The 17,894-nt window shown below is 41.7% G+C and overlaps 2 protein-coding genes and 1 pseudogene across 7 annotated transcripts; 1 reads left to right on the plus strand and 2 right to left on the minus strand.

Moving 5' to 3' along the window:
- The first annotated feature begins 1,262 nt into the window (after positions 1-1,262).
- On the plus strand, positions 1,263-3,731 carry LOC121798262 (probable ubiquitin-like-specific protease 2A). 6 transcript variants are annotated; one of them, XM_042197177.1, is made up of 9 exons: positions 1,263-1,283; positions 1,429-1,511; positions 1,922-2,083; positions 2,164-2,368; positions 2,456-2,623; positions 2,747-2,878; positions 2,960-3,041; positions 3,120-3,233; positions 3,330-3,731. In XM_042197177.1, the coding sequence occupies exons 2-9, from the start codon at positions 1,451-1,453 to the stop codon at positions 3,405-3,407; spliced, it is 1,002 nt and encodes a 333-aa protein (XP_042053111.1). In that variant the 5' UTR covers positions 1,263-1,283; positions 1,429-1,450; the 3' UTR covers positions 3,408-3,731. The 6 variants fall into 6 exon arrangements, with proteins under 6 accessions (XP_042053111.1, XP_042053109.1, XP_042053112.1 ...); XM_042197175.1 differs by lacking the exon at positions 1,263-1,283 and adding an exon at positions 1,296-1,353; XM_042197176.1 differs by lacking the exon at positions 1,263-1,283 and adding an exon at positions 1,331-1,353 and having other exon boundaries at positions 1,434-1,511.
- Positions 3,732-4,564: 833 nt separating this feature from the next.
- LOC121800710 lies at positions 4,565-11,130 on the minus strand (annotated as a pseudogene).
- A 465-nt stretch (positions 11,131-11,595) lies between these two features.
- On the minus strand, positions 11,596-12,153 carry LOC121800399 (putative ripening-related protein 2). The gene has a single exon (XM_042199973.1). The coding sequence runs from the start codon at positions 12,151-12,153 to the stop codon at positions 11,596-11,598; it is 558 nt and encodes a 185-aa protein (XP_042055907.1).
- Positions 12,154-17,894: the final 5,741 nt, after the last annotated feature.

Below are 17,894 nucleotides of genomic sequence, written 5' to 3' on the forward strand. Positions count from 1 at the left end.
AACCGAAACTGAAAAACCGAAAACCGAAAACCGAACTTAAAAAACCGAAAAAACCCGAACAAAACCGAAAAACCCGAAAAAAACCAAAAAACCTGAAAAAAATAAATATAATATAAATATATATTTAAATATGTGTATTTTATTTTATTTTATATATACTAATAAAATATTTATATATAATATAAAATTAATAATACATATAATATATATTATATAGTATAATATATTAAAAGAATATATATATTATATATAATATAATATATTAAATTAATAGAATATATATAATTCGGTTTTTCAGTTTTTTCTTCGCCCGAACCGAACCGAACCGAACCGAAAAACCGAATTTTTTTTATTTATAAAACCGAACCGAACCGAAAAACCGAAAAAACCGAACCGAATTTCAAAATTTCGGTTTGGTTTGGTTCGGATATTCGGTTTCCGGTTTTTTTGCTCACCCCTACTATCTGGCAGACGGGATCTACCCTCGATGACCCGTGTTCGTGATGACTATCATATGTCCGACAACGGATCGGAGGGCATTGTTTGCCCAAAGGCAAGAGGCGACTCGGAAAGATGTCGAGCGTGCATTCGGAGTCCTCTAAGCACGGTGGGCTATTGTGAAGGGAGCGGCCCGTGGTTGGCAGCGGTCACTAGTCGCCGACATCATGTATGCATGTATCATAATGCATAACATGATCGTTGAGGACGGGGAAGATAATGTCACTTTGTGGAGCGACGATCCGCTCGCCAGCACCGGGAGTGACTACGTTGTCACCGACCCTCCCGTACAGGGCCTTCCTCCCGACATCCGCAATGTCATGGCCCGTTCAGCTGCGATGCGCCAAGAGGAACAACACACTAGCCTCCAAGCCGATCTAATCGAAGAAATTTGGACTCGCACCAACGTTTTCCAACATTGACGTTATGTTTTTATGTTTTTTATTTTATGTTTTAAAATTTCTATGTTGTAATTTTCAATCTTCGATCGAAATTAACTTTTCCGTGTTATAAATTTTCGGTTTTTTATTTTACGTTTAAAATAGGTTGAAGTTGTGAATAGTGTCATTTATTAGTTGCGGCCCGGATTATGGACTGCAGGGTTAGAGCAGTTGGGGTCTGGGCCGTAACTGTAGAGGAATGATGACGTGGAGGGGACTTGGGGCCTGAAACCGGGTCGGGTTAATGATGCCCTAACTTGTAATTTCTTTCTGGTGATTAAAATAATCGTACAAGATGAGCAATTAAGTTTGTGTGGGATCTCGCGAGCCTTTCTAAAACAAATGGTGGGTTTGAACTTTGGATAAATTCAATTTGTACTCCATCAATAGACCTGTAAACCTATTCTCACTTCAGGTTTTCAGATTCAGACTGTTTTTTTCAATTTTGACTTTTGTCAAAAATGAATTTTAACTTTTTAACACTCCACAGTAAAGAACACTGAACCACGGTAATGACGAAGCGAAAGCAGCCCCAACTCGCCGCAGATTATTCAGACGACGACGTCGTTTCTGGTACTTCACGCCAGCATGAAGAACTTTTTTTGTTGATTTTTGAGATAGCATGCACAAATTGATCGATTAACTTAGTTTCATTAAATGCTAGGTTTTTTTGATCGGTTTCTCTCAATGTACTTCTGTTCGATAACGTCAATGTTTCGTTATTGCTGATATTTTGTTTCTACGAATTGTCGCTTGTCTTCGTTTCGACGACGACTAGCAACTGATTTTATAGGTTTTGTATCGTTATATGTGATGAACTGTGCTCGATTTAGTATTGGTGACCCAATTAGTCGAAAAAGTTCCAATCTATATGTGCAAACGGTGTGTGAGATGCTAATTACAATATAGTATCTGTTCTTCATGTATTGTTTTCGGTATCGTCTTGAATGCAGATGCACTGATGATTGAATTTAATATTGCAGAAGAACTTGGAAGTATAGAAAAATTGGGGAGTTATTATAAGTTACATCCAATTTATAAGTCCACTATGCATGTAGATATATTCAATATAGATAAGATTCCTTGTCGCCAGAGGTCAATGAGGGGATTTAGGAGGGAGAAGAAAACAGCCGTGCTAAATGCTGGTATGTTGCACAATCTGGATTTCTTATAGGCTTCTTGCTTTGGATATTCGAAAAATATTGTAGGCTTAATGTTTGATTAGGGAAATTGGTTGGAAGCGTTGCCAAGGCAAGCAGAAGATCTAGGGATGTGACAAACAAACCGAAGGGAGAAATAGAGGAAAGTGATTGTGTCATTGTGTGCACGTCTGTTTGTAATGGTAGAGTATCGAGGAGGCGGTGTGGAAGCACCACCAAGGGTCAGGAGAATGGAAAGTTAGGCTCTCAAATGTTTGAAATCTACATAGAGTATGATTGTCTCATCTTTGTATGATTGTCGTATTTTTGTATGGAGTATATATTTATTATCTTAACCTGTTGCTTTGGATGATGTAGGAATATGTGGAGAAAACTCTCAGAAGAGGAGAAAAATGAATATACTTATCTTGACTCTTTGTGGTTTTCCTTGCATGCTAAAGGACCTCACAAATCAAAAGTGTTGAGTTGGATCAAAAGAAAGGATATATTCTCGAAAAAATATGTATTTGTTCCAATTGTTCAGTGGTATGTGTCGCGTTGTTGTGATGAAACCACTATAACTATGAATTTATGATCATTCAGTAAAAGGTTATGCTGTTGCATATACTCATTTCAGTGAGGCTCACTTACTGGCGTTGCATTGTGCAGGGGTCATTGGTTTCTTTTGATCTTCTGCCACTTTGGTGAAAATTCAGAGGCAAAATCTGAACGCCGCTGCATGTTGTTGCTAGATTCCCTGCAAAATGCACATTCGAAGCAGCTAGAATCTGGAATCAGAAAGTAAATTATTCTTATTGTCAAAGTGAAGTTTTTTTTCTAGGATATGTACTTATGCTTTTTTCATCTCCCTTTTCTCTACAGATTCGTCTTTGACATATTTGAAACAGAAGAACGGCCGGAGAATAAGGAACTAATCAGGAAACTCCCGCTTTTAAGTCCTAAGGTCGCATTACTCATCTACCACGTACCTAATATTCAATAATCAGTATGTAGACTCACTCGAATGAGTGCATGATTCCAGGTGCCACAACAGAAAAACAGCGAGGAGTGTGGATTTTTTGTTCTCTACTACATATATAAATTCCTAAAGAGTGCCTGTGATCATGTTAGCTTCTCGACAGGCTGCACACACTTTGTAAGTGTTCCTATTATTTCATTCTATCGTCTTTTTAAAGCAGCTCTTTGGATTCAAGGTCTCATGCAGGGTTACCTTCTGATCTGCGATGTATAGATGAAAGAGAACTGGTTTACTCACGAAGATGTGGAGCGCTTTAGCAAATCACTGAACCCAATTATCTGTGATGTATAGATGAAAGAGAACTGGTTTACTCAGGAAGATGTGGAGCGCTTTACCAAATCACTGAACCCAATGACTGAATTTTCTGATTGATCAGATCAGTATATTAGTTCTTTTTCGTAAATGATGTATGGAAAATCAGTCAAATTTAGCAGTAAGAAGGTATATGATGATTGTATTTTTAATTTTGGCTAACTAATTATCTTTTTTAGGAGCAAGATTTGGATGACTGTTCCCATTTTCTAGTTAAGTGCATAATGACGTAGATCATTGTAAAACCATGAACATAAACAGCCTCGTTCCTAGTATTATATAAATTATAAACATTAAATCTAATCTTGTGCTACTTCTCTTGACATCTTTACGAGTGATTTTTGATAATAAAGATGCAGAGATTACTATCCGTATCTTTGGAATTTGATTGTCTGCTTCTCTATTAGTTACTTGTCCATTTTATCTGCTACAACAGTCACTTTATATTCATTTTTTTTAAATTTTTTTTGCCGTTTGGTCAAGGCAAAAGACCAGTGAGAAATAGTTCATGGTTGCTAATATGGTGGATGGTCATGCCAAACTGAGAAAGCTGTTATCATTTTCAATATGTTATACTGATATGTTTGTCACTGTGAAAGTATTGGCCGGATCATATGCAAAAACTGCGTCTGAAGATCCCCTGCTCCCTTTAAGCTGACGGTCAGTATATTCTCTTGCGTTAACACTGGGTTTTCTTGTTTGTTAACTTGTTTGTTGCCCTTTGATTTACTATGATATTTTTGATAACGGAATGGGGATGTGAATGTGGTTACTTGTCTTTACCTGCGAAAAATGTGAGGTAAAGGAGACATGGTATTGACAAATGAACCAATATGGTTTTCAGAATTTGGCACACTATATGTAAACAATATATGCTTGTTATAACTGAATGATGCATGGATACTCTCTTCTCTCGTATTTTGATCTGTAATCTTTTGTTTGGTTTTATTCAACTGACTTTTTAAACTTTATATTGTGTTCTACTAGGCGAAGCGAACAAATGAACTTACTTCAATTCTAATTTTACACTATAAAGCGTCGTGGCGGTTATTAACTTATTATGTACTCCTGGAAGAAGCAAAATTCTCAGCTAACTGTTGTAATAAAAACTGGAATTGAACGAGAGGGGTACAACATTAAAATCTAGCCTTAATTTCTTCAATAAGCAATGTGAGTCTTAAAAAACAACCTCCTTTTGTAACTGCCGTTTTGGCCTTGTCCCTGAGCTCTCGTGCCCTTGTTCTCATTTCTGCACCTTCCTCCATCAACACCACCAAAGCTCTCTTGATAGCATCCTTTGCCACGAACACCCCAGCCCTCTCCTCCTCCCCCCACATAACACGAACTTTATTTCCCACACTCACTCCAATTCCAAGTATTTCTACCACCAATTTCTCATTTGTTAACTGATCCCCCACAAATGGCCAAGTCGCAAGTGGCACCCCCGCCGCTATCCCTTCTAGTGTCGAGTTTCATCCACAGTGCGTCAAGAATCCCCCAACCGCAGGGTGTGATAGGATCACGAGCTGGGGCGCCCAGCCACGAATCAGGAAGCCCCTGTCTCTAGTCCTCTGCGCGAATCCGCTCTCCACAAACAATCCCTCCAGTGCAGGAGACGAAGCTCCTCCTAATCCCCAAATGAAAGGCCTATTCGTCTCTTCGAGAGCGAGTGCCAGCTCCAACATCTGCTCAGGCGTGGGGCGCGCTAACGAGCCCAGAGCCGCATAGATCACGCATCCCGGCTCGTGCAGATTGAGCCACTGCATGCAGTTGCGCACATCAACGGCGGAGATGTTCCCCCTCTTTGCCATGTCCGAGGTCTACACATTGCACAGGGAAACAGGGCGGATGCACCACACTCTCCCGCCTTTCGCCTCGCTGTATTCCTTCACGCTCTCCGCCTCCAACTCCTCGAAGCTGTTCACCACTACACCGTACGAAGCCTTCTCCGCAGCCTTCACTTGATCCCACACTTTCTTCATCACGGTTGATTTTGTATCTTCTGCGTCGGGAGCCTCAGCGCGATCGGCCTTTTTGTGATGCGAAGGGAGCAGAGATGTGCAGCTGGTGCCGTGGAAGACCAATCTGGGGATGTTGAACTGCTCGGCGAGCTGGGCGGTCCAAGGCAGGCCCATGTCGGAGATGAGGCAGCTCGGGGGCGGCTGCAGCTGCTCAAAAGCAAGCGCGACGTCGTTCTGCATCATGTCGAATGCGATTATGAACTTGTAGCTCGTCTCCAGCGATGGGAGAGAGTCCATATTCTCGCAGGCGTCGGGCAGTCCAGCTTCTGCGGCCGGGAAAGGGATTTGTATGAGATGGATTTGCTGAGATGGTGGAACCGATCCGGGCGGCGTTAGCTGTGTTAGTTAATGAGCTCAAGAGTTCCAAGAATACAACATTTATAATATCTAGTTTCAATAGTAGACTAGTTCCAAGAATGTATTTATTGTTGTATCTCAAGAGTCTCCAACACTCCTATAAATTAATAGATGTTGGATATCTTTTTCAATCAATAAAAAATACAAAGCTCTCTGTTTCAACATGGTATCAAGAGCAAGATTTCGATCCTAGATTTCGATCCTATTTTTTTTTAGAACTCAGAGAAGTTCTCATCATCGTTCCATACCCCTCAACCTCTTGACTAATCCAAGGCAGAAATCAGCCCCTACCACCCTTTCCGAACATGAAAACAACCAAAACCAAGTGAGCCCCATTCAACCACAAAATACCAACAAAAATGTCCAAAAACGTTGAATCTGTTTCATTAGGATTCAAGCTAGACGAGAAAAACTTCCCTGTTTGGTCCCGCCTCATGCGAATAATCATCGGCAGCCGGGAAAAATTGCAACACCTCGAAGGAGATCAAGCACCTCCCAAAACCACGGACCCAGAATTCAATAAATGGCAAGCTTCCGACTTCATCGTGTTCACATGGCTCATCCAAAACATGGAGCCCAAACTTGTCTTGCAATTTGCTCAACACCAAACTGCCAAAGCATTATGGCGGAGCCTCATAACGACTTTCGGAGTTAGAGCTGATCTCGTTCAAGTCTACGGCCTGGAAATCAGAACCAACCAACTCAAACAAGGGAATGAGTCCCTTGAACAATATTGGGGCGACCTCCAACATCTGTGGATCGAAATTGATGCCCGGAGGCCCTGCCCCTACACATGCTGCGAGAAGGGTATCAACACATACAAAAAAGAGACTGAAATCAAAAGGTTGTACCAGTTCCTATCCGGTTTGGATGATAAATATGATGCCCTCCGTCGAGAGCTCCTAAAACAGAGCCCCGAGCCCTCGGCAGAAGATGCCTTTGGCATTGTCAAGCAAGAAGAAACACGTACTGGAATCTGGAAGCCCTCAAACCCAATGCCTGATTCTGAAATTGGGGCTGGATTCGGAGGTCGGGCAGGCGGACCACCACCACCGCGCCGACACTACACCAGAACGCCGCTGCCTCCGAGAGACCGAGGCCGGTCCACACTGATTACCTCTCCAATCGACCTCGGATAGACAAATCCAAACTTGTTTGCAGCCACTGTGGAAAGCCAAAACATACAAGGGAGACGTGTTTCGAGGTTGTTGGCTACCCAGAATGGTGGGAGGACGGCCACAAAACCAACCGGAACCCAGTTGCTAAGGGGAGATCGGCGATTGGGAGAACCGAAGGAGGAGAGATTTTCGCCGCCCCGATGGGCGGCCAAGCAGCCACCAGCACCGGAGGCGACAGTGGTAGACCGGCGGCTCTCCCATCTGGCAGCGTCGGACAGACGACGGCGGCAGGCGGGTGGTCAGCGACGGGAATCGACGTTGGAGGAGGTGCAGCGGCTATGGCTAATTTTGCAAGCACCGTTGAAGGTAAAGGGTTTGGGGATTTATCCCCAAGCCCTTCCAGTTTTGATAAATATCATATTTTACCCCAAGAGCTTGCATGTACACCCCTAAGAACCCTTAAATTGCAGATAAACCCCCAGACTCACCTTTTAAAACAAAATAGCCTTATATCTCCTGAAAAATATGATAATACCCCCCAGATTTTATGTAAAAATCGTTTTTCAGCCTTAGAAGATGAATCTGAAATTTCTACTGCATGCAATGTCAAAAAGAGGAATGTAGAAAATGATAGAGGTTGGATATTCGATTGTGGGGCAACCGATACTATATCCTATGATAGATCGGACTTCGGTGAATTATCTAAGGCGAAACGAACATATGTTGAAACTGCTGGTGGTGATTTTGCTCCGGTCGATGGGGCTGGCACTGTTCAAATTTCCCCTGCATTGAAAATATCAAATTGTCTTTACGTGCCGTCTCTTTCCCAAAAGCTAATGTCTATTAGTCATGTAACACGAGAACTCAATTGCACTCTTCTGATGCATCCTAAATTTTGTTTTCTTCAGGATATCCGGACGGGGACGATTATTGGGCGTGGCATTGAACGCCGTGGGTTATACTATGTGGACGAGATAGCTCAAACTGGCAGAGCAATGTTGGCTCATGGATCTTCAGAACGGGAAACATGGTTATGACATAGGCGGTTAGGGCATCCGTCCTCTAGTTATTTGAAACTTCTATTTCCGCATCTTGTGAAAAATTCTATTTTTGAGTGTGAAACTTGTGTTTTGGCTAAGAGCCACAGACAATCTTTTAAATTCAACAACACTAGAGTTGACTCAGTTTTTTCTTTGATACATTCGGATGTGTGGGGTCCTTGTCCAATTTCAGGGGGGAACGGTTTGAAATACTTTGTCTCATTCATTGATGATTGCACTCGCATGACATGGGTGTATTTTTTGAAAAACAAATCTGATGTCTTCTCTAAATTTTCTGAATTTTATGCCATGATCCTCACTCAGTTTCAAACAAAAATCAAAATCCTTCGATCAGATAACGGGGGGGAGTTTGTCAACACAAAAATGAAAAATTTTTGCATTGAGAAAGGTCTGATTCACCAAACTTCTTGTGCCTACACGCCTGAACAGAATGGGGTAGCTGAACGCAAAAACCGGATTATTCTAGAAATGACTAGGGCACTTCTTTTTGATTCAAAGGTCCCAAAATATTTTTGGCCCGAAGCAATTGCTACGTCAGTATACCTCATAAATCGTCTCCCTACTAGAATCCTTAATCTCAAAACCCCACTTCAAACTTTATCTACCTTAACCAGTGTCCCTCCAGCCTTATCTCTTGAACCTCGAATTTTTGGATGCTCCGTGTTTGTTCATGTCCCGAAACATGAGCGAACAAAATTAGCCCCTTGTGCGATTAAATGTGTTTTCATTGGGTATGGGATCAATCAAAAGGGATATAGATGCTACGATCCACAAAACCGACAGGTTATCACCACGATGAACTGTAATTTCCTAGAAACAGAATTCTTTTACAACACCCAACTTACCAGTCAGGGGGAGAGGGAAATAAACGAGGTATCAAACGTTGACATGCTAAGCTGGATGCCTATGTCCCATAATCATAACCCCAATGAAGGTCAACCAGATCCAACTACTTCTGTCGCCGAGCAGGTCTTAAACACAAATCAACATGTGGAACAAATTGTCGCCCCAACATCTCCCCATCCGATATCCGAGGTAAATAATTCTATTGAGAACTCTATTACTGTTACTACTGACAATATAGTTACAGAAGATGATGAGAGAGAGATCATTGATGAGGATACTGGACAATATATTTTGCCACCTCGGAGTACTCGGGGAATTCCACCCAAAAGATATTCTCCGGAAAAGACAGGCGGAAGCAGTCAAGATATCCGGTGGGTAGTGTGGCAAAAGCAAACTTGACAAAACTGGCCAGAGCATTTGAGGCAGCTCTATATGGAGAAGAAGAAATCCCACAGACAGTAAGAGAAGCCCTGAAAATCAAACACTGGAGAGAAGCGATGATGGTCGAATTAAACGCCTTGGAAAGAAACAAGACTTGGAAGAAATGTCGACTGCCAAAAGGGAAACGTACCGTTGGATGCAGATGGGTCTTTACAATCAAACGGAGGCCTGACGGAACTATCGAGAGATACAAGGCCCGTCTTGTAGCTAAAGGATATACTCAGACTTATGGGGTGGACTACTCCGAAACATTCTCACCAGTGGCAAAAATGAATACAGTTCGAGTGTTGCTCTCTATTGCAGCAAACAAAGACTGGCCCCTACACCAGTTCGATGTGACTAATGCATTCTTACATGGTGAACTCAAGAAGGAAGTCTACATGGAAGCTCCGCCTGGTTTCGAGGATCACTTTGAAGATGGAGAAGTCTGCCAATTGAAGAAAACATTGTATGGATTAAAACAGTCTCCGAGAGCTTGGTTCGGGAGATTTACAGAAGCTATGAAAAAGTACGACTATCACCAAAGTAATGCAGATCACACTTTATTCTTGAAGAAGAGAGGGGATAAAATCACGTGCTTAATAATCTATGTCGATGATATGATCATCACAGGGGACGATTTTGAAGAGATAGAGCAACTTAAGAAGAATTTGGCAACGGAATTCGAAATGAAGGATTTAGGGGCACTCAAGTATTTTATGGGAGTTGAAGTCCTAAGATCAAATGAAGGGATCTTTATCAATCAGAAGAAATACACTTTGGATCTTCTAGCAGAATCTGGCATGTTGGAATGTAGGCCTGCAGACACACCAATAGCCATAAACCATAGTCTCCAAATAACTGGGGGAGCCCAACTAGCCGACCGAGAGAGATATCAAAGGTTAGTAGGAAAATTAATCTACTTGTCACACACTAGACCAGATATCGCATATGCAGTAAGTGTGATAAGTCAGTTCATGCACCGACCTCAAGACGACCACCTTGAAGCAGCATTAAGAGTTGTCCGATACCTCAAAGGAACCTTTGATCATGGAATTATGTTCAAGAAGAATGGACATTTGGAGATTCATGGTTATACAGATGCCGACTGGGCTGGAAACCCAATAGATAGAAAATCCACTTCTGGGTACTTTACATTTGTTGGAGGAAACTTAGTCACTTGGAAGAGCAAGAAACAGAAGGTCGTAGCGATGTCAAGCGCAGAGGCGGAATTCAGAGGAATTCGAAATGGTTTGACAGAGTTACTATGGCTTAGAGGATTGATGGAGGAATTGAGTTTTCTATCACAAAAACCATGTCGATTGTTCTGTGATAACAAAGCTGCGATCAGCATTGCAGAAAATCCAGTCCAACATGATCGAACAAAACACGTTGAAGTAGACAGACACTTCATCATAGAGAAAATCGAGGCAGAGATTGTTGAGTTCCCATTTGTTCGATCCAAAGATCAGCTTGCAGATATTTTGACAAAAGCAGTTGGAGCAAAAGTTTTCTCAGAAGCTCTTACCAAGTTAAGTATCGGAAATCCCGTTACTTAACTTGAGGGGGAGTGTTAGTTAATGAGCTCAAGAGTTCCAAGAATACAACATTTATAATATCTAGTTTCAATAGTAGACTAGTTCCAAGAATGTATTTATTGTTGTATCTCAAGAGTCTCCAACACTCCTATAAATTCATAGATGTTGGATATCTTTTTCAATCAATAAAAAATACAAAGCTCTCTGTTTCAACAAGCTGGGGTGGTGATGATGGAAACGATGAGGCCGCGGCGGGCGAGGAGTTTGGCGATGTCGATGATGGGGTTCATGTGGCCGGGGGCCACCATTGGGAACAGCACAAAGTGGATTTCAGCAGCCATCTTGACTTTGTTGGGGAAGAGAAGACGATGGATGTATTCAATCTCAAGTCTTTGATTCTTTTACTGTTTACTGTGATTTTTAAACATTGGATTCTCAACTTGAAATGGATATTGGTATCTAAAATCGTAAACTTTGGTCAAATTCTGGTATTTCTCATAAACTTTATTACGGAGTATTTTTCAAATGGATCCAAATAAGATATTTTCGGCAAAAGCTTATGATATTTTAGATCATTTTTAAAGTTCATGACTAGTAGAATGAAAAGTCACGAAGAAAATCATGTACGTTAGTCGAATATGGTGATTGATCTGCTGTGGGAAATAACAAACGGAATATAGAGTTTGTGATTTTAGAGTAATTTTAAAGTTTGTGTTTTTTTGTTATTTTTTAGGTACCAATATCCCATATTAAAATTATGATTACATTGAGAATGCAATAAAAAGAAATGATAGCACAAGTCCTCATTAGGCATCCAACCAGGTGATGTCGAGTTCACCCCAGTCTTGCACGGGCACCTTCAACGCTCTCCAGACAGCAGAAGACGCGCCAATAACGTTGTTGGAGCACGGAGGGAGATAGTCGCTGTCTGCATCACATCCCTTTGAGGAATCACACTCGTCAACCACCATAGCCTCCACGCTCCGCCCATTACCACTTATGGTGATGTTGTCCAGGCACCTTCTCCCTCCACTGTACCATCCGGTAGGAAGAGATACAACTGGTGTGTCGTCCGAGTAGTACTTGTGCTCGCATTTAGACGGCTTGTATCCATCTCCGCCTTTCTCAAAACCGGTGATGTAGAGATATGCCTTTGTGGCTGCAGACACTCGTGGAGAACATTTGTAAGTAGTGTAGTATTTCCCCTTTATGCAGCAGATGTCGTCCTCTTCGTTGCAGTAATCTGGAGGCGGCTTCTTGCCCTTCACTTTGCCACTCGGCTTGCAGGTTTGATGCCGAGCTTCTAACAAATGAGGGGAGAATATTAGTGCAAGAAAAAGTGCTCCCAAGCTCCAGTTCCTCATCAAGGCACTAGTTTTAGTTGTGTTTATCAGAGTTTGTTGTTGTTGGATGTAAAATACATGAGTTTATATAGAGTTTTATCACAAGGAAGAAGCCATTGTTGTTGTCAAAACTGAAACAAATTTGATATTTTTAGATGGTGATATTCTGTCTTTTTTGCATATAGGAAAAGGCCTTGATTGGATCTCCAACTGGCACTAAAAACCTATGTTCAGACAAGTTTCTCCAAACTCCTGTTCATCTATCTTATCATTACAATAATGAAATTACTTACAATGATAAAATCAAGTACAGTACTATTAACGTTGATTTCTTTATTTTATATTAAAAAAAAGGAATCTTTGTTGGTTCTTGGACATTTGTCTTGTTAGAACAGTTTTATGCCAAGTTTTTTTTAAACCAAGCTTAAACTTTCATGAATTAGGCCAAATTATCAGTGTGTGGCGTGATGATGAAAATATTGATTTTCTACGTAAGCTATATGCAAATAGTTCTGAACTCTAGAATGTAACAAATGAAGACTCTTAAGTCTGTCACATTATGCACTGATGATTTGGTTGGAAGTTGAATGCCTTGAGCACTTTATTGGATTTTTTACATCAAAATTGCTTATAAAATGTTACATTATGCGTCTCACAACATGAAGTGTTATTAGAAGGGGGTTAATACCGTTGCTTCATGAGGGTGTACGTGAGGATCTATGCATGGGATCGCAGCTCATTGATTCGGTTAGAGTGTGAGTTATATAAGATGACACAATAACCGTATGAGCTCTAGAGAGATTACACAATTCACAACAGCAATCAGAGCACGAGAGAGTGAAAGGAGATCCTCAGCCGGCTAAAGGGTTTGAGGAGCATCGATCTTGAAGAGTATCGATTGGAATCGCTCGTCCTTGCGTGTTCATGTTGGTCAGTTGATTAGCTACTGCGTTTTAGCTTAATTCAGCTTGTATAGAGATTGTATAAAGTGTATGTGTGGATTCTTGAGTGTGCAACATTTGTAATTCTCGATCTTCATCATCAATACAAAGAATACTAGAGTTCTCCCGTGGACGTAGATCATTCCGATCGAACCACGTAAAATCGCTGAGTTCATTGCTTGTTTCTTGCATTCCATTTCGGTTGATACACTGTGTGTTGAATTCGGCCGATCTTGTTACAAATTGGCGCCGTCTGTGGGAAGGTGCGAAGTCGAAAATAATGGCTGCAGCGAGGTTTGATTTTGAGAAGTTTTCTGGTAAAAATGATTTTGGATTGTGGAAGGTAAAGATGAAGGCTATGCTCATACAGCAAGGCCTGTGGGAGGCGATGAAGTATAAGGCTCCGGATAAAGGTGCAGATACGGATGATAAGGATGAGATCAAGAAAATTGATCTGATGGAAAGAGCCCATAGTGCCATAATGCTGAGCTTAGGAGATCGAGTATTGAGGGAAGTGTGCAAGGAGAAGACTCCATCTGATGTATGGAGCAAGCTGGAGTCAATCTATATGACCAAATCTCTAGCAAACCGGTTGTTCTTGAAGCAAAGACTTTACTCCATCAAGTTCCTTGATGGAAAGGGGATCTCGGATCAGCTTGATGATTTTGTGAAAGCAGTGGACGACCTTGAGTCCGTGGATGGGGAATTGAAGGATGAGGATAAAGCTATCATGTTGCTTAATGCTCTTCCTAAAAGTTTTGATCAGTTAAAGGATGCAATACTTTATGGAAGGGATTCTTCTCTCACCTATGAGGAGGTTCTCACAGCATTGAAGGCAAAGGAGTTCCAGAAATCCTCTACATCAAGGGCGTTGGATCAAGCTGGTGAGGCAATGGTGACCAAGTTCACTGATAAGAAAGGCTTCAAGAAGAAATGGAATAAGAAAACCAAGTATGAGAAGAGGGATGAGAAAGAGTCCAGATCATGCTTTTATTGCAAGAAGCCCGGGCACCTCAAGAAAAATTGCCATTCTTGGAAGAAGAAGAAGGCAGAAGAAGCTGAGGAGCAGAACATTGCTGACATTGCTCAAGATGTTGAGATTGCACAGGCATTGAATATTGCAGATGCATGCATTGCGGAACAGTGGATAATGGACAGTGCATGCAGTTTTCACATGTGTCCCAAGCTCGAATGGTTTCAAGATATGGAGCAGTCAGATGGCTCGGTACTTCTTGGAAACAACCAAGTTTGCAGAGTGAAAGCAATGGGAAATATAAAGCTGCGAATGAAGGATGGGTCTGCAAGGCTGCTTACAGAGGTGAGGTATATCCCAGACATTAAAAGGAATTTGATCTCACTCGGAGCACTTGAAGCAAAGGGATATTCCTTCTCTTCTTTTGGTGGAGAGCTGAAAGTCATGAGAGGATCAGAGATCATTATGGTGGCAAAGAGATTCAATAGTCTCTACTATCTGCAGGCAGAAGTGATGGTGAATGAGCTCAACACATCAAGTAAAATGAATCCCAACATTTGGCATCTCAGATTGGGGCATGTATCCATTGATGGAATAAATCAACTCATCAAGACTGGGGTTATAGAAGCTGACAAAAAGTTGGTTTCCAGAGAATGTGAGGTGTGTGTACTTGGAAAAAGCAAGAAGCTAGTATACCCAACAGGGAAACACAATTCAAGATCAGTCTTAGACTATGCACATAGTGATGTGTGGGGACCAGCCCAAGTTGTATCAGTGGGAGGATGCAGGTACTTTATGACAGTGGTGGATGATTACTCAAGGAAAATCTGGCTATACACCATGAAGGAGAAATCTGAAGCTTTTGCCAAGTTCAAGGATTGGTGCATGGAAGTTGAGGTTGAGAAGGGATCATCATTGAAGTGTTTGAGGACTGATAACGGCCTAGAGTTCCTCTCACATCAGTTTGAAGATTTCTGTAAGAGTAAGGGAATGAAAAGGCATAGAACAGTTCCCAACAATCCTCAACAAAATGGTGTGGCCGAGAGAGCTAATAGGACCATTCTTGAGAGGGTCAGGTGCATGTTGATAGCTTCAGGGATGCCACATAAGTTCTGGGGAGAAGCAGCTTCGACTGCTGTGACATTGATCAACAAATGCCCTACTGCAGCAGCTGGGAATCAGACACCAGATTATAGGTGGTTTGGATATCATGGGAATTATGATATGTTGAGACCTTTTGGATGTAGAGCCTACTCTCATATCAAGCAAGGAAAACTACAACCAAGGGCTCTCAAATGTGTACTCCTTGGATATCAAAAAGGAGTTAAAGGTTACAGATTATGGTCTCTGGAACCAGGTAATCATAAGGTGATAATCAGTAGAGATGTAGTATTCAGAGAATTGGAAATGCCATTCAAAGAGCTAGCAGAGGCTGAGACTCCAGAGAAATCAGATACCCAAGTTGAGGTGGAGTTTCTGGATAGAAATGAAGTTCAGAAACCTGATACTGATTCAGATTCTTCTGATGGAGGAAACCAAGTTCATGAGATTGATGCGGATGAAAACGAAGTCATGAATGAAGGTGGAGGCTCTACTGATGATAACATTCAAGATTACATGCTAGCCAGGGACAGAGTAAGGAGACAGAATATAAGAAGACCAGCCAGATACAGCAATGCCAGCCTTGTATATTATGCATTCTGTGCAGCAGAGGAGATTGAATCTGGTGAGCCTGGAAATTACAAGGAGGCTATAAAATCCAGGGAGAAGGACAAGTGGATCAAAGCCATGAATGAGGAGATTGAATCCTTGCTCAAAAACAAGACATGGATTCTTGTGACAAGAAAGAGGCTGCAAAAGTTAATTGGATGCAAGTGGATCTTTAAGAAAAAGATAGAAGCATCTGATGGAGATAGAGTGAGATATAAAGCCAGGTTAGTGGCTAAGGGCTACAACCAGAGGGAAGGGATAGATTATAATGAGATATTCAGCCCAGTGGTGAAGCACACCTCTATAAGGATGCTCATGGCTTTGGTGGCTAAAAATGACTGGGAGTTACATCAATTAGATGTAAAAACGGCCTTCTTACATGGTGAGCTTGAGGAGAGTATCTTCATGGAACAGCCAGAGGGATTCGTGAAGAAGGGTGATGAAGATAAAGTGTGTTTGCTCAAGAGAAGCATCTACGGCCTCAAGCAGTCAAGTAGACAATGGAATCTGCAGTTTGATCAACACATGAAGCAGATTGGTTTTGAAAGCTCCAAATATGATAGTTGTGTGTACATGAAGAAAAGGGATGGAAGGGCAGTAGCATTCTTGCTTTTATACGTGGATGACATGTTAGTCACTGGGTCAGATATCAATGAGATTCAAAGGGTGAAGCATGACCTCATGGGCAGATTTGAAATGAAAGATTTGGGGGAAGCTAAGAGAATCTTGGGGATTGATATCATAAGGGACAGAAAGAGAAGGATTTTGTGGCTAAATCAGCAGCACTATATAGAGAAACTGATCAGCAAGTACCAAATGAGTGAGTCAAGAACAGTTTCAACTCCTTTGGGACAACAGTTTCAGTTATGTGCGAGTCAAGGGCCGAAGTCTGAGGAAGAGCAGAATGAAATGAAGAACATCCCATATGCAAACATCATTGGGAGTGTGATGTATGTAATGATATGTACGAGACCAGATTTAGCTCATGCAGTGAGCATCACAAGCAGGTACATGAGTAATCCAGGCAAGACTCACTGGCAGGGTCTCAAATGGATGCTGAGGTACTTGAAAGGGAGCTCGGATTATGGGATTATGTACAAGGGATTTGGAGATCAAACTAAGGACATCGTTGAAGGGTTTTGTGATTCGGATTATGCTTCTAACAAGGACAACAGAAAATCACAGACAGGATATATCTTCACTATGTTTGGATCTGCAGTGTCATGGAAATCGAATTTGCAATCTGTTGTGGCTTTATCAACCACAGAGGCTGAGTATATAGCTCTCACTGATGCAGTGAAGGAGAGTTTCTGGATCAGAGGAATGTTAGGGGACTTAGGAGAAAGGCAGGAAAGGGTTGCTGTGAACTGTGACAGCAGCAATGCGATTTGCTTGTCCAAGCATCAAACCTTTCATGATAGAAGCAAGCACATAGACGTGCGATTGCATTTCATTCGTGATGAAGTAAGGAATGGTGTGATAGAGGTCAAGAAGATAAAGACTGAGCACAATCCTGCGGATGCATTGACTAAGGTAATTCCAGCTTCAAAATTTGCATATTGTATGGAGTTGGTGAACATTCTGAGGAAGTGAGGATCGTGGTGGTGTTGGAGGACAAGGACAGTAGTTGATGTTGGAGACGAGGTGGAGATTTGTTACATTATGCGTCTCACAACATGAAGTGTTATTAGAAGGGGGTACCGTTGCTTCATGAGGGTGTACGTGAGGATCTATGCATGGGATCGCAGCTCATTGATTCGGTTAGAGTGTGAGTTATATAAGATGACACAATAACCGTATGAGCTCTAGAGAGATTACACAATTCACAACAGCAATCAGAGCACGAGTCCTCAGCCGGGTAAAGGGTTTGAGGAGCATCGATCTTGAAGAGTATCGATTGGAATCGCTCGTCCTTGCGTGTTCATGTTGGTCAGTTGATTAGCTACTGCGTTTTAGCTTAATTCAGCTTGTATAGAGATTGTATAAAGTGTATGTGTGGATTCTTGAGTGTGCAACATTTGTAATTCTCGATCTTCATCATCAATACAAAGAATACTAGAGTTCTCCCGTGGACGTAGATCATTCCGATCGAACCACGTAAAATCGCTGAGTTCATTGCTTGTTTCTTGCATTCCATT

The sequence above is a fragment of the Salvia splendens genome, chromosome 4 (genome assembly GCF_004379255.2).
Source record: "Salvia splendens isolate huo1 chromosome 4, SspV2, whole genome shotgun sequence".
In the NCBI taxonomy this organism is placed as follows: Eukaryota; Viridiplantae; Streptophyta; class Magnoliopsida; order Lamiales; family Lamiaceae; genus Salvia; species Salvia splendens.

Bases quoted from the DNA above. Each gene is read 5' to 3' on its own strand.
- LOC121798262 (XM_042197177.1), top strand. From the start codon at position 1,451: ATGACGAAGCGAAAGCAGCCCCAACTCGCCGCAGATTATTCAGACGAC. The intron at 1,512-1,921 runs GTACTTCACGCC...TTAATATTGCAG, and splicing joins AGACGACGACGTCGTTTCTG to AAGAACTTGGAAGTATAGAA. The intron at 2,369-2,455 runs GTATGATTGTCT...TGGATGATGTAG, and splicing joins ATGTTTGAAATCTACATAGA to GAATATGTGGAGAAAACTCT.
- LOC121800399 (XM_042199973.1), bottom strand. From the start codon at position 12,153: ATGAGGAACTGGAGCTTGGGAGCACTTTTTCTTGCACTAATATTCTCC.